The sequence below is a fragment of the Acomys minous genome, assembly GCF_964271855.1.
Source record: "Acomys minous genome assembly, chromosome: 10".
Classification (NCBI taxonomy): domain Eukaryota; kingdom Metazoa; phylum Chordata; class Mammalia; order Rodentia; family Muridae; genus Acomys; species Acomys minous.
The window spans coordinates 100463171-100478961 of record NC_140491.1 but is presented as its reverse complement, the minus strand read 5'-3'; the positions used below and the strand labels follow the sequence as shown (position 1 = coordinate 100478961).

Below are 15791 nucleotides of genomic sequence, written 5' to 3'. Positions count from 1 at the left end.
ATTGACAGTGACTCGGAAACATTGAGGGAGACTTCTATACAGCCCTTTACTGTTGTCTGCCCTGCCTTCATTTATGAAATATCTATGAAGATGAGGATTCAGGTGCTACTTTCAGAAAAGTGATTTGTGGCTCTTAAAACCTAAAGGAGGGGGAGTGGAGAGGTAATGTGTGAATTACAGAATTTTACCATAGCACAGAGCCATGTTACTATCTGACACTGTGTGTAAAAGGCAACATAGAGCTTCGTGTAATGATTTGCTGTCACTATTTAATGATGTATCTTAGTTCCTAATATAACTAGATGAGTAAGGCCACAATATATTTAAATAGCATTTAAGCTGGCCAGGTTAACAGCTTAAAAATAGTGGCATGGTAATAATAGCCAACATTTGTTGGGCTCACCCTATGTCAGGAGCCACTCCAGGTCATTTCTTACCAATGAGCCAGGGTAGCAGTTACTATTGTTAGCCTCAGTTTACAGATGGGAAAGTAAAGCCAACAGCGAGCCCTTCACTTACTAAAGTCACAGTCTATCAATGAGAGATCAAGATTTGAGCCCAGTCTGGCCACCTTCAGGGTTCTTGACCGCTGATCAAACTCTGCGGCGACAATGAATGTAAAATATGATTGTAGACAACTGGTTGCGCCATCCTTTTTTTTTTTTATTCTTTATTGATTCTTTGTGAATTTCACATCATGCACCCCAATCTCACTCATCTCCCCCATCCCTTCCTATCTGCCTTCCTCCCTCGCAACCTCACTCTCCAAACGAAACAAACAAACAAAAAGCACCTTGGCATGGAAGCTGCAGTGTGTCACAGCGTGTCACATAGTATAGACCTTTGTCTAAACAAACTCACTTGCCAACGTTGCTTGCAATGAGTCATTGGTCTGGTTTGAGGCCTCTGGCCTCTACTACACCGTCAACACTGGAGCCTCCCCTAGCTTCCTCTTAGATATCTTGTTGTTGCCCTGGGCTGTGCCATCTTTTTAAGTACATTGATATCTCCCTGCTCCGTTGAGGTGTAAAGCTGCTTTTTCTTTCACAAAACTAAAAATTTCAGTGAACTATTAATATTTATCCAGGAAAAAAAAAAGGAAGTAGCACTCCAGATTAAGAAAGGACTGTGATTAACTTCATCCACAGTGTATGTAACAACTGTGGCAACATGCACCAAATCTTTTTCAAGGTGCATCACTCAATAACACCAGGACCCCAGGTTTCAAACAATCTCTTTGCAATTCTTCCACTAGACAGAGCTTTAGAGCTGTACTCCTTGTTTCTCTGCAGGCAGGGTGTGTTCTTAAGCTCCGTCCTATGCCGGAGTTATAAACTCAGAGTAGATGCACCACACTCACCAGTCTAGGATCCACTAGCACCCACAGGCTAACCTTGCAGGAGAAGCAGAGGGCTTCCTGTTTAAAACGACTGTCCGTTCCTGCTTTGCCTCTTTTTGGAGATAGTTCGAAATAAAACCCCCTTGCAATGTTGCAAGTAGAAATTGCTTTTTCAGGGAAATTGTTTCAAAGAGTTAATGCACGTTAAATTGCTGTGAACTTTTACACACTATTGCTGCTGCTGCTGCTGCTGGTGCCTAAATGGATCTTGATTGCTCCACTGTGAATTCGTGACAACCCACTAATGCTTTTGTAGTTCAAGGGCAGGCTTAGCAAGGTTCATTGTCATTTGCAGATAATCCTGATGCTAGTAAGGGAGAGTTTACTTGCCCTCTCCTTAGAATTGATAGAGCTCGGCTCATTGAAAATGATTAGTTAAGTAATGATTGGTTCGATAGTCTTAAACACAGAAGGGCGGTGAAAGGCTTGCCTGTTGTCCCTGCCCTTTTCTGCTCACAGTGTAAACATCCCTGCCTGCCTCTTCAAACAGAGAGCGTTGCTAGTCGCCGTGAATATATGGGATATAGCCTTAGTGAAGGGGTGCAAACATATTATTAAGTAAATCAGTACACACAACAGATGTCATAAAGGTGAACAGCGCCTTAAAGGTAAACCCGTATTTAATTAGAACAAGCATTTGCTGGCAAACCACACTATTAAAAGCTGTAGAGGGAAACGCAGCCATAGACTGCAGGTTCTTCGTGCCCAGTCATTTATAAAAAACATCTAGCCAGGTTCTCCCACAAATGAACCCCTGCATGGAAATTGCTACTTGGTGGTGATTACAAGCAACACGTGAAAGAGTGCAAAGTAGTACACCAAGAGTTAGTGGCAAGGGAAATAGCAGGGAGCGATCAGAAGGCAGTGTGGTTTATCTGGGAAAATGTAAGGTGTGTGTGTGTGTATATGGGGGGGGGGTTGTGGGAGGGTGATTTGGGTATTGATAATGGTGAAAAGGGTTGAATAAATATCTGCCCATACCCCCAAATTCAAATACTGACAGTTCTAAAGTGCTCCTAACTTGAGGATGCTTTAAAGACTTCCTTTTTTTGATAGAGGTCATGATAGGGGGATAGCCTTGTATAGTTAGACTTTTCTACAGGTACAAACCTCTTTTCTGAGTCTGTGATTATGTTCATTGCAGCCAGAGGGAGATTGACCGGTTCTGAGTGGGATTGACAAGCAGATTAAATGGCTGGAACAGAGATGAGTCTAGTAAAAAAAATAAATAAACAAAGGATGACCTATCCTGAGGGCCGCCGTAGGTAGTCATAGGTCTGCATAACTTAAAGGCCAAGATGATGAATGTATGTTTCAGATCACAGACTTTTAACTGTGGCATAGCTTTTGAAGTCATGTATTTAAGATTAATTTCCAATACAGCTGCCTTTTCTTGGTATACGCTACAAAGTAGATCCTTTTCAGCACGCAAAATCCGGTCTGATGACTTATTGAAGTATTGAATCAAGGCAGCTGCTGCAGAAATGATGGGAAGCCACAAAACTAGGGGTTTGGAAGGTTTGAAATGATTAAAATATTTATAAAAGATTATTTTAACTTATGTATACAGAATAATTTGAAAACGTACCCAAACTAGAGACAGATGGCAAGCCTCAAATAGAAACGAACTCTGGAAGGTTAGATAATTTGATCTTAAACATGTGTGGGACTATCAGTTTGTATCAATGAGTTTGGAGGCTTGGAGGCAGATGAGGTGCTAGTTGTGGGCTTTTACTGTGGTCATACATATAGGGGAGAAGCATTAAGCCAGTGTCTGGTAAATGAGATACCTGTTATGTTCCAACTGACTGAAATTAACACGTTTGAACAAGCACATCAGGTAAACGTTCTTTTTTTTTTTCCAGGTAAAAGTTCTTGAGATGTGTTGTAAATGCTTCAAATAAGCCCGCATGTCGAATTTAGTAATCTCTCTCGTATTTTCTTTTTCAGACTTTTGTAGTGTTGAATAAAGGGAAGGCAATCTTTCGATTCAGTGCCACCTCTGCCTTGTATATTTTAACTCCACTAAATCCTGTTAGGAAAATTGCTATTAAGATTTTGGTACACTCATATCCTTTTCATGTGAATTGTCCAAATGTTGTTTCTAACAATTGGTTTCTAATGAAATGAATTTCTCATGTTTTTTTTTTATCTGTAAAATTTCTTTGCAGCGAATGGTAACATTGTCACCTTAAATAAGTAGCTTAAGTAATTTCCACCAGCCATTTGTTATTTATAAAGTTGATCATAAAATTATTTTTAATGGTTCTAGAAGAAAACAGAAAAAAAGTGCTAGTAAGTCTGTCGACCATATTATATAGCAAAGATAAGAGCAAATCCACTTGCCCTCTCTCATCCTCAACTAATTAATTTATTATTGCTGAAGAGGTGTAACCTCACTACAGTATATTATACTATGTAGTATATATATATAGTTAGTGTCACTATAAGTATTGCCAAATGCTCCAACATTCAGGTCTTCACTGACTGTCTATCCTCAGCAAATTCATCTCCATTTCCCCTCTTGCCTCCTTCCTTCCTTTTCTCCCTTCCTTCATATCCCCCACTTCCTTCTTGCTCTCTTTCTTCTTTTCTTTTCTTCCTTCTGTAAGTACTCATGAAACTGCTATGTGTCTATGTACCTGGTTAGTAATATATCAAAAAGTCGTCAGCCTTGAAGCTGCGTGTCTGGCATCTGGCTCAGTGGTACAAAATTAGCTGAGCATGCTCAACACACTGGATTTGATTCCTCGTATGACACATACATGTACAAATTATAATAGTAAAATACATGTGACGGATAGAATAAGCATCACAGTATATTCAGAAGTAATGACAAAATATGTTTGAAATGGTGTCAGTAGTGGGCCGTTTCTAGGGGCAAATTCAAAATAGGCTTATAAGAAGCAAAATACGTTATCATATGGACACAAAAAGTAGGAGGTAACCTTTTAAAGTACACGTGAATGCTCTCTTCTGAACTTTGATCTTAGAAAATGTTTGTATTTTAAAATAAAATTAGTCATCACATGAACTTCTTATTGAACCCACAAAAACAATGCTGCTTGTGGTATAGCCAGTGATACTACCTTGTTAGCACGAGATAACTCTCCCCACGCCATAGCATGCTGTAAAAGATAAAGAAATGATTCACATCACTATGAGGCTGCTTCAGCACCTGTTTACAGGACAATTCCTAACAGTTCCTGATCTTTTAGGAAGAACACTAGGCTATGTAAAAGGATTTGACTTTTCTCATTAACCACTGTCTTATCCCAGCTAAGTAAGATTAATTTCACAATTAACTGGTGCTGTCGAATCTTTTGTGTTGAACAGACTTTAGGTGTCCATAATGAAATGACATTTATTCCTTAACTACAATCTACTTTATTCAGCATGCTCATCATGTGCACTATCTTGACCAACTGTGTATTTATGACGCTTAGTAATCCTCCAGACTGGACGAAGAATGTTGAGTAAGTAGGAGGAATTTTTTGGAATGAAGACACACCACACACACACACACACACACACACACACACACACACACACACACAGATTCTCTGGCAATCTCTTTGTGGTAATGGTCTGACTTGTAGCTTCTTCCTTTTAAAGTCAAGCTAAACACTCTGTCCTATGCTTCTATAGTTTTGAGAATGATGCCCAAACAAATGGCATCCAGTTTCAGTGTTAGCACTTTCAGAGATTACTATTAAGATTTATCATACCACTGTATGCCACCATTTGTCAACAATTTATGTTTCAGCAAAAGATCACTTACAAGACTCAAAAATACTTTCTAGTGCATGTTACTGTCGTAGTGGATTCTGTTCTAGGTAAGGCAGCTCTTTTGACTGAAATGCCAGGTGCCATTTATGACTTAGGGTGAACCAAACTAAAACACCTATAAAAGTGGCTCTGTGTAAACTTTTTAAAAAACACTAGTTGAGGCATTTAGGCACACATAAATCTCATTTAATTTTAAACTGTGATACATTTACACTATGGAATACTATTCAGCTATTAAAAACAAGGAAATCCCAAAATTTGTGGACAAGTGGATGAGACTAGAGATGATCATAATGAGTGACTTAACCCAGAAGCAGAAAGACTCACATGGTATATACTCACTTATAATTGGCCACTAGCCCAAAAGGCATGCCCCATGAAAGTCTTCAATTACCAGGAGATTGGGATAGATGTGAGGGCATCCTACTGAGACTCTAGGTAAGAGAAATATAGGATATGGGGAAACAGAAGGACCCAGAGGGTCCTAGAAACCTACAAGAAGAATATCATGATGGGTGGATTGGGGCCCAGGGGTGTCTGCTCAAACTATTGCACTAACCAAGGGCAAGACACTAGTAAACATTGAACCCCTACTCTGTTCTACCCAATGGACAGGACATTCTCCACAGTTATGTGGAGAGCTGGGATTGACTTTGACATAAACTCTGGTGCTCCATATTTGACCACCTCCCTTTGGTGGGGAGGCCTGGTGTCACTCAAAGAAAGAATAAGCAGAATACCAAGATGAGACTTGATAGCTTATGACCATATTGTGGGGGAAGAGGTCCCCTTCGGTCATAGACCTAGGGGAAGGGAATAGGGTAAAAGTGGGAAGGACGGAGGAATGGGAGGATACAAGTGATGGGATAACAATTTAGTTGTAATCTGAATAAATTAATTAATTTATATTAATTAATTAATTTAATAATTTAAATTAATAATAATTAATTTGATTTAATAAATTAATAAAATTTTAAAAATAAGTCATCTTAAAAAAAATCAGTCATCTGTCTAGCCCTGAACATTCCTTTTTAAGGTAAAAGTAGTAACTTAGAGATGTAATGTATGCTACTAAAACAGTTTTAGTGTTACATGAGTTTTTGGCTTGGACATTTCTGTTAGGTAACTGCACAACTTTGCTAAACAACTAAATCTGGTAGATTTTGCATGGCAACAAGCAAATAAACACAACCGTGGTTATCATTGCAAGTAGAGAAATAACATTTTAAAAGTGAGACCAAACAGAAGCAAAGCTTCATGGGATCTGAGGGAAAAGGAAGACAGTGAGATACTTCAACTATGAGATGAAAACAGAGGTTACTTCATGCAGTACACAGATGTCTAGGCTGAGATACAGCTACACACCAGTGTGGTTTGGTAAAACACATTACCTTCTAAACACCAGATACTCCATACGTAGCCATTATACCTTCTTTACCTGTAGCCACTGAGCTTGGTGGAGGACGAATGTACTCAACTAAATGCAGTGATTTCTGCAACTATTTCTTTGTTCCTCCCTAAGAGGTAATGTCTAAGAAAAAGCCATTTTACGAACACTGATCCTAACACTTCGTAAATATAAAGCAATTTTAGACTATAAAACATGAGTTGCCATTAGACAACCAAATATTTCTACGGCTCAGATGAAATACTCTGAAAAATAAACTCAAGTTGTGCTTTTTAAAGGACGCAGTGTTTAAAAACAAGTACTCTTGACTAATTTTGGAAGGCACAGAAATAACTTAAATTGTCATCCCTCAGAGAAATGGGCTGGAACACACAACGGTAGACCACAAACTCAAAAGCTGTTTACCCTTTGATAGCAGAAATGTGAGTCCAAGCAAACGTGAATACAAAATTAGTTTGAAGAATTTATTACATCTGTGATCTGAGGATTTTAGGCAAATACAGACATGGGATCCTAGGAAACGGAAACATTTTGTGTGATCATAACTGTGTAGATGAAGGAGATACAAGGACAGATGGGGGCAGTTCTATAATTCTATACCCAAATCCTAAGAATAAATAATGAAATCTATTACCAGTCTACTCTAGTAGCCCTAAATGAGTTTAACCACCAGAAAACTTGAATAGGAATGTTCCAATAAAAGTGAATGAATCTCCATTATCCTACCTCTCAAAGAAGACACCAGCTACGTGGCTACTGAAAGTTACAAAGTGGCTGGGCCCTTACATTGGCCACTGGCAGTTAGAACTCCGCCCTTTGGGCTTACCTTCTACTTCCGTAGACACTTTCAGAGCTCAAGCTCAGTGGTTATCTACAAAGTGTTGAGGACTATTATTCCTTTTAGGGATGTCTTTATGAATTCTTTAAGAAATTCATGCAGTATATTTTCATCACATTCACCCTCCCCAACTCCTCCAAGAAACTATTGTTCTAAGACGTATTTAACAACAGTTATGGAAAGTAAGTGTACGACAGATGAATTATTTTCTCTTAATGCTTCATTCAGTCTAATAAGGTTAATTAATTTAAGAGTCTTGGATAAATACAAATTTGATACAAAATTTTGGAATCTTTTTTTTTTTAAACACTGGGGTTTGCCATGCTCAAACAAAACAAAACAAAACAAAACAAAAAACAAAAAACGTCTCTTTTTACTTCCTATGTACAATTGCTAACTTTGGCTTGCGTGCCTTCCTAGGTATACATTCACTGGGATCTATACTTTTGAGTCACTTATAAAGATCTTGGCAAGAGGATTTTGCTTAGAAGATTTCACATTCCTTCGTGACCCATGGAACTGGCTGGATTTCAGTGTCATCGTGATGGCGTGAGTAATTTTTTTTTCAACCTGATAAATTCAAGGAAAGGGAAAATATTTGCCATATAAACCAAGTAAAAACATGTTTTGAAAACAGAGCTTTCCTGTTGGTCAGATCAACACCGTGCCATGTACATTATGATAAAGTACACAGGATGAAATCTTGAAAGATAGGTATATCCTTTTGCTAATCAGCAACCAATGGATTTACTTTGATGTCCCTCAGTTTTTAAGCAATAACTGGAGTTACTTCATATCCCACCATCCTTCTCTTCATAAAAATCAGGTTACTTATTAACTACAACTTAATAGGAACTACTGTGCTGTGATAAGTTTTGCAAGCAATCATCCTCATGTAAATGAAAATTACATTGAAATCAAGCAATATTTTTTTTTCCTTAAAGGCAGCTTTCAGCCTTCAGTTTCCTGAGCTTTATATCTCGAGGGGCTCTAAATGCCAACCCAGAGTTAGTTACTTAAAATGAACTTTGCCAAAAAACCATCAGTAACTCTGATTTAATCCTACAGGTATGTAACAGAATTTGTAAGCCTAGGCAATGTTTCAGCCCTTCGAACTTTCAGAGTCTTGCGAGCTCTGAAAACTATTTCTGTAATTCCAGGTAAGAAGAAACTGGTGTAAGGCGGTAGGCCTTTATATCTCCAACTTTTCTTGTGTGTTATCGTGTTTGTGTGTGAACTCCCTATTACAGATATGTGACGGAGTTTGTGGACCTGGGCAATGTCTCAGCGTTGAGAACGTTCAGAGTTCTCCGAGCATTGAAAACAATTTCAGTTATTCCAGGTGAGAGCTAGGTTAAACACCGAGGCTGACTTTAAACACACCATAACAATATTGCAGTTGCAACCTCATCGTTGGCTGCATTGCTTTTTACTCATGTCTCTCACACCCAAGAATACCGGATAGTGTTTTGGTGTCAGTTCATGTCCTTTAACATGTTGGTAATTTCTACCTTATTCACAAAGTCAACCTCTGAGTTTAACAGAAAGTTGCATGAGCCATCCGTATGTCATCGGTGTGTTTTTATAACCCCTCTCATGCATTTAAGATGTATGTCTTTTCTCCTGCACTCTGATAAGTTTTCCATCATGGCTTTACTGACTGCCTTGGATTTTCACCATTTGCGCCAGATCTCTTTCAAAAATCTATCATCATTTATAAAGGAGAAAAGGTTATGGAGCAGCATATGTGTTGCATGGGATCTTTATGGCCTCAAACCCCCCCCCATCTTTTAGTCACTGCTTCTTGCAGGCTGCCATAAAGAATGGGCTGGGAGAAATGGCGTCATGAAATGCAAAAATTGAAACAAAAAAATAACAGCATTTTGGTTTTCTACACGTTTGTGGCAACACATGATATCACACAGGCAGAACTTCCTAGAGACTAGTGAACACTGGTTCCGAACTGCCTGGCAGCATGGTGTCCATATAGGAAGCCAGCCCTCCATCTGTTTCCAAGTCATGAGACAGCCCATAAAGCTTCTGTGTCTATGTTGCTGAAGCTGCCATTCATGGGGGATGTAGAATGTGTGCACCTATCAAGAATAAACCCTGTCATATGTCACACTCCGAAGCTGATCTATAGTTCTTTCTCCAAAGGTTTAAAGACCATCGTGGGGGCCCTGATCCAGTCGGTGAAGAAGCTCTCTGACGTCATGATCCTCACTGTGTTCTGTCTCAGTGTGTTTGCTCTAATCGGGCTGCAGCTGTTCATGGGCAACCTGAGGAATAAGTGCTTGCAGTGGCCAGCAAGTGACTCTGCTTTTGAAACCAACACTACTTCCTACTTCAATGGCACAATGGACTCAAACGGGACATTTGTTAACGTAACAATTAGCACCTTCAACTGGAAGGATTACATCGCAGATGACAGTAAGAATCGTCACTACCATGTGTCGTCCCCCTTAGTATTCCTGAATACATTTTCAAGCATTCAGACTATGTCTGAAGCCACTTCGTAGATAGACATTATTGATGAACACTTGGGAAATAAAGGAAATACTCTCCAGTGAATTCTTTTAAAATGTATTTCAAATACATAAAACAAAATTATTGGAGTGGGGGGGGGGGGTTGTGCCTGTACACAACAGCACACACGAAAAGGTCAGAGGACTTGTGGGAGTCACTTTTCTCCTTCTGCAAATGCTCCCTGGGGGGATCAAATTCAGGTCACCAAGATCAGAAGAAAGCACCATTGATTACTGAGTCATCTCACCACAGCAGCGCCAAACTCTGCTGTGCATTTAATGTAAATATAATGAAATCAAATTGGCTATTTTTTTATGTTAACAGGCCATTTTTATGTTTTGGATGGACAAAAAGACCCTTTACTCTGTGGAAATGGCTCTGATGCAGGGTAAGAAGGAAATAATAATAATGACAATAATGATGGTGATGATTGTGGTGGTGGTGGTTGTGGTGGTGGTGGTGATGTGGAAAAGGTGAGGAGAAATGCCCTGTATGTACATAATAAAGGGTAGCTGCCTCTCTAGGAACGCCAGTCTCTGAACCATAGATAATAATTGGTTAGCAAGTTGAGTAAATTCTTAGGAAATAAACATAGTCACACTACCACTCTGCTAGACCATGAGCCAACTAACTAGAAAACACCTTTACACATAAATTGGCATGCTACTGTTTTCTTCAGCTGTATACATAAGCCAGACCAAACTGGAAGCAGCCCAAATGTCTTTGTATATGCAAATAAACATATAAACTGTTGTATGCACATATAATCAAATATTGTTAAGTAATAAATTAATCTGAAATTCATGTTCCTAGGTGAAAGGTTTTAAAAAAAAATCCAACCTGAAAAAACTACACACTACAATATTCTAATCACATGGTGTCTGAAAAGGGCAAAACAACAAAGATGAACTAAAGATCAGAGGTTAAAGGGACTCATGATGGGGAGTGAACTAGGTGAAACACACAGAATTAAAGTGGGAAAAATACTCTATAGGTCTCTACAATGGAAAATACATTAAACAATTGTCACGTCGTGAGATGCAGAGGTGAAAATAATTGATGCAAACTTTGAAGCTCATTGGGAGGTTTGGGATCCCAAGATGAAAAATTTAAAAATATATAAAAAATATATGACAAAAGAATTTAAGATAGCAGAAATATATGAAACAATCTAGAAAAATGTGAGGTAAAGCGAGAAGTGGGGTAAAATATACTAACACAACCTTTGGGATGTGAACAGACTCTGTGACACTAAAGAGAAAGGAGTAGTTGGCTAGCAATAAAGTGTTTCCCACCAATTCTTGGATAACCAGTCCTGTATGTATACACAAGTGCTGGTCAGCTGAGGAAATAGAGAGGGATGCTGGGAGCCAGACTACTCACCAGGAGAATCTGCTACAAGCAAGCAACAGGAACGCTCTCAAGTGATTCTTGTGCTGATGGATAGAATTCAGGATAGAAGATGTACTTCAAGGGCAGCTCAATATAAGCATAAATGGTTACATGCAGAGATGTTTATGTGTTTGTGTGTGTGTGTGTGCTTATCACAGGTCAAATTGCACACACCTAATCTTCTTGTTCCATTAGCCCATGGAATTCCTTAGTAGCAATAAACACCAGGTGCCACCCAGACTTTTCTGTTTCTGATATTGTTCTCCATAAGAAGAGCCAGGGCTACTCAGAAGAGTGCCTGTCTCAGGAAATAGAAAGAGATTTGTTTGAAATAAGCTAGAAACTTAAACTGTGCTGGTGGGTAAAAGGAAAAACAAGGCATGAAATCAGAGAAGCTGTTTGTTACAAATACCAATTCAAACAATTCCCACAGGTCAAAGATGGCAATTTTCAGCAAGAAATAAAATATCACTGAAAGTATATACTATATACTAATGTAAAAATGTAGACATTGCAGACAAATATCCCTTAAAGTCCCAAGTAGATTTGGTGTATAGCTCCTTTTTTTCTTTTAAAATTTTTTTATTAATTTATTCATATTGCATCTCAATTGTTAGCCCTTCCCTTGTATCCTCCTATTCCTCCCTCCCTCCCACTTCCCCCCTTCTCCCTTCCCCTATGTCTGTGATTGAGGGAGACCTCCTCCCCCTATATATGCTCTTAGAGTATCGAGTCTCCTCTTGGTAACTTGCTATCCTTCCTCTGAGTGCCACCAGGCCTCCCCATTTGGGGTATAACTGCTTTTAAGAAGATCATCACTTCTTAGTTGCTCAGTATGCATGGCACCTTCTCATGCTGTCCCAAAAAGTAGAGTCTAGAGAGGAAGGAAACTTGAATTCAAGAGTGGGGAAACCTATCTGGGACCGAAGGGTGCTAAGGAAAAACCGAGGGCATGCAAGTAAAAGACCGTAGTTGATACTGTACTGACATTAAAACCTGAGCATCATGATACAGGATATTCTATTGACTTTGGAGTTTTCCAAAATAAATCCAAGTGTTTTGAAATGTGAGGCTATTTTAGACACCTCTAAGAACTGGCTCACAGGTGAACTCATTGATTTATTTCTCACCTTGCTGATGGCTTCTCCTCCTTAATTTTAAATTATTGATTCTTAGCACTTTGTGAAGAGTGAGTAACGATGACATCAGAACAGGACCGTCTGACTGCTACCCCCTTGCATTTCTAAATGGCTACACATTTGACTTTCTTGTTCTTCCATTTTTGGCTGGTGTCTCTAACAAATTTCACCTGTGAGCAATCAGCTAAAGTGTTCTGGAAACGAAAGCCTCTTCTCAGATAACTCTGGCTTTTGACAATTCCTATAAAGAAAGAGTGACTGGGAGAAGTAGCTGCACGTTCTCTGCTTCCCTCACCATCACCTCTTTCTTTCACAGACAATGTCCGGAAGGATACATCTGCGTGAAGGCTGGACGAAACCCCAACTATGGCTACACGAGCTTTGACACATTTAGCTGGGCCTTCTTGTCTCTCTTTCGACTCATGACTCAAGACTACTGGGAGAATCTTTACCAGTTGGTATGGACTAAATTCACACTACTGGGATGTGTGTTGAACTCTTACAAAATGCCAAGCACTGACTTTTAATCACTTATGAATTCTAAAGTGGTCGTAATAGTAGAGTGTATGGGCCTAGAATCCTCCTCACTCCTCTCTTCTCTTTCCCTCTTCTCCCCTGCCCACCCTCCCTGCACTGTCTCTTCCCTGCTTCCATCTCTTTCATATACAAACAAACATAAATGCACAAAATAGTAAGTATCATCAATAAAAATCCCTCTGCTATGGGCTTCATTCTGGAAATATAGGTACTTAGATATCTATACTTTATCTTTGTAGATAAAGAAAATTAGAGAGAGTGTTTCTTACATGAAACATATACATTCATATATGTACCCAAACATACTCACATGATGGAAATACAGGTATAGCGAATTTCTTATATGAAGGATGTTTAACTAAATCTGTAGAGAATGGGGAAGTATGACAATTTTAGCACTGTCCTGCATTCAGAATCCTAATGATGATACTTTAATGTAGATCATACAAGCTTATTCTGAAATGTATTTATGTCAAAATTGCATGGCAGTCATACTGCTGATAATCTGGTTATGTCTGTGTGTATATATTTGTTCATTTTAAGACCAACAATATTTAGGTCAAAATAGTTGTTCTTCATCATCATCATCATCATCATCATCATCATCACCATCAATTAGTCATCAATTGGCTAATTTCTAACTAGTCCAGTCTGATTTTTATTGGGGGATATTATAATAAAACATCAATGAAATTATCCCTTTTCTCCACTAGACATTGCGCGCAGCTGGGAAGACCTACATGATATTTTTCGTTCTGGTGATTTTCTTGGGCTCATTTTATTTGGTGAACTTGATCCTGGCTGTGGTGGCCATGGCCTATGAGGAGCAGAATCAGGCCACGCTGGAGGAGGCGGAACAGAAAGAGGCGGAGTTTCAGCAGATGCTGGAGCAGTTGAAGAAGCAGCAGGAGGAGGCTCAGGTAGGAAGCAACAGTTGGCTTTTTATTGCCCTTTTAGTTTCTTACTAGGAATCTTGGGCATCATAACTGAGCTGGAGCTACCATTTTGTATTGTATGTAGCTAATGTCATTCAAACTTAAAAATTGTTCATAAAACTGGAGTCCAACTTTCTGGACATCATAATGAATTTAGCTCTCAGGTAGGGATAGTCTTATTATGAAATATGCTCATGGAAACTTGAGGCTAGAATTTTTAAAATACATTATTGAGATTTCCACCTAATAATGCTAAATTTCAATAGCAAACCTTTGAAGTTGTCTTCCATAGTTAGTGCATCTCTAAAGTTCACAAGAAACCTCTGTGAATGGCAGCTTTTTAGACTTCTTTGGAGATTCTATATTACCAATAATTTGCTGTTCGAATTAAGGAACCAGAAAGGCATCTAAAATTAAGTAACAAGTTTTTTTCAGTACTGAAGTTCATTTGGGATAGGGTTATAGTGACTGAGAAATTCATACTTTGAAGAGGTGGAACACAGCACTGGATTAAAAGCTGTGGGTGGACACCCTGGTTTCTACAAGGTGAAAGACGCCTAGTGGGAGCCTGGCCTGTGTCTGGTACTGTGGCCCTTCCTGCCTCCATTTCTCTCATCACTGATAACATTTGGCAAGGCTAGGTCTTTTCATGGGCCTTGATGATAAGTGTTTCTTTGCAGTTATAATTTTTAGTTTTCTAACAAGTAACGAAGCAGAACCACTTTTTGTGGTTTTCTTTTTCTTCTATGCCTTTCTTCTCTGACATGTATGCTGCAATCTCCCAACACTTCATCCTCTTTCATTTTATTGTGTTTTGTTTACTTTGTTTTCACTTTTAAAGTTGGTTGTTTTCTTACTGAGTCTGATGTGGTCTTTGTACATAGTAGGTACAAGTCTTTGACATATGTATGCTGTGCTGCAGCTGGTTTACCATTTGTCAGATAATGTGTTTAAAGTAAATGGTTTTTGTTTGGTTGTTTTTTGGTGTGTGTGTTTGTTTGTTTTTTGTTTTTGTTTTTGTTTTTTTATCGAGCAAAGTCTATTGCATTTCTTTTCTTTTCTTTAGATCTAATACTTTTGGTATGGCATCTAAGCTATTTTTTAAATAAGTGCCCTCAAATTTTCCCCTGTATTGTCTCTCAACGTTATATGGCTTTCTTCATTACCTTGTGCACAATTCTCATTCTACATGAATATGTGAATAAACTGTTGGCTGTGTATATTCTGTTTTGTATACATAGGAAGGTAATTATTTTAAACCCATTTGGGGAATAAAATATCATTTCTCTGCTAAATTGACTTGGTACTTTTGTTAAAAAACCAGTTGCCCATATGTGGTCTGGTTGTGGCCTCTCATCAGGTTATTAGTGATGTATTAGTGATGGGTCTCTTCAACCAACACTGTGTCTCTGAACTCTTATGGTTTTATAGATGACTGTGTTATAGTTCTGTCTTTGGTTTTCTTTTCAAATATATTTTGAGTCTTTGTAGTTCCAAATGAGATTTAAAATAAGCTTCTCTTCACAAGATTAGAGAGTTTCTATCTTAATAGCTTCAAGTTGATCATCCTTTTCTATACTGCCTAATTTGCTATTAGTATTATCTAGTGTGCTTTTTATATCAGACACTGTGGCTTTCCATAATTAGTATTTTGAACATGTATAACGCAGTTGAAGCATCACTTTAATGTCTTTGCCTCTTGTCTGTTTCAGCTTTTGGTATGATTTGACTAATTTCTTGTCTTTATCATGGTTACATTTTTCCTTTCTTAAAGTCCTGAAAATCCTCAGTTTAATTCTAGAAAGTTCATTTTGTGTATCACTAGATG

General features: G+C 38.5%; 1 protein-coding gene across 4 annotated transcripts in view; it reads left to right on the top strand.

Moving 5' to 3' along the window:
* Positions 1-15791, top strand: part of SCN3A (sodium voltage-gated channel alpha subunit 3) — a 113104-nt gene that overhangs the window by 31769 nt on the left and 65544 nt on the right. For all 4 annotated transcript variants that reach the window (XM_084797562.1, XM_084797561.1, XM_084797560.1 and 1 more), the window contains exons 3-10: positions 3350-3468; positions 4786-4875; positions 7855-7983; positions 8685-8776; positions 9592-9864; positions 10285-10348; positions 12808-12949; positions 13742-13948. In XM_084797562.1, the coding sequence (XP_084653688.1) occupies positions 3350-3468; positions 4786-4875; positions 7855-7983; positions 8685-8776; positions 9592-9864; positions 10285-10348; positions 12808-12949; positions 13742-13948 (1116 nt within the window). The remainder of the gene's footprint in view (positions 1-3349; positions 3469-4785; positions 4876-7854; positions 7984-8684; positions 8777-9591; positions 9865-10284; positions 10349-12807; positions 12950-13741; positions 13949-15791) is intronic.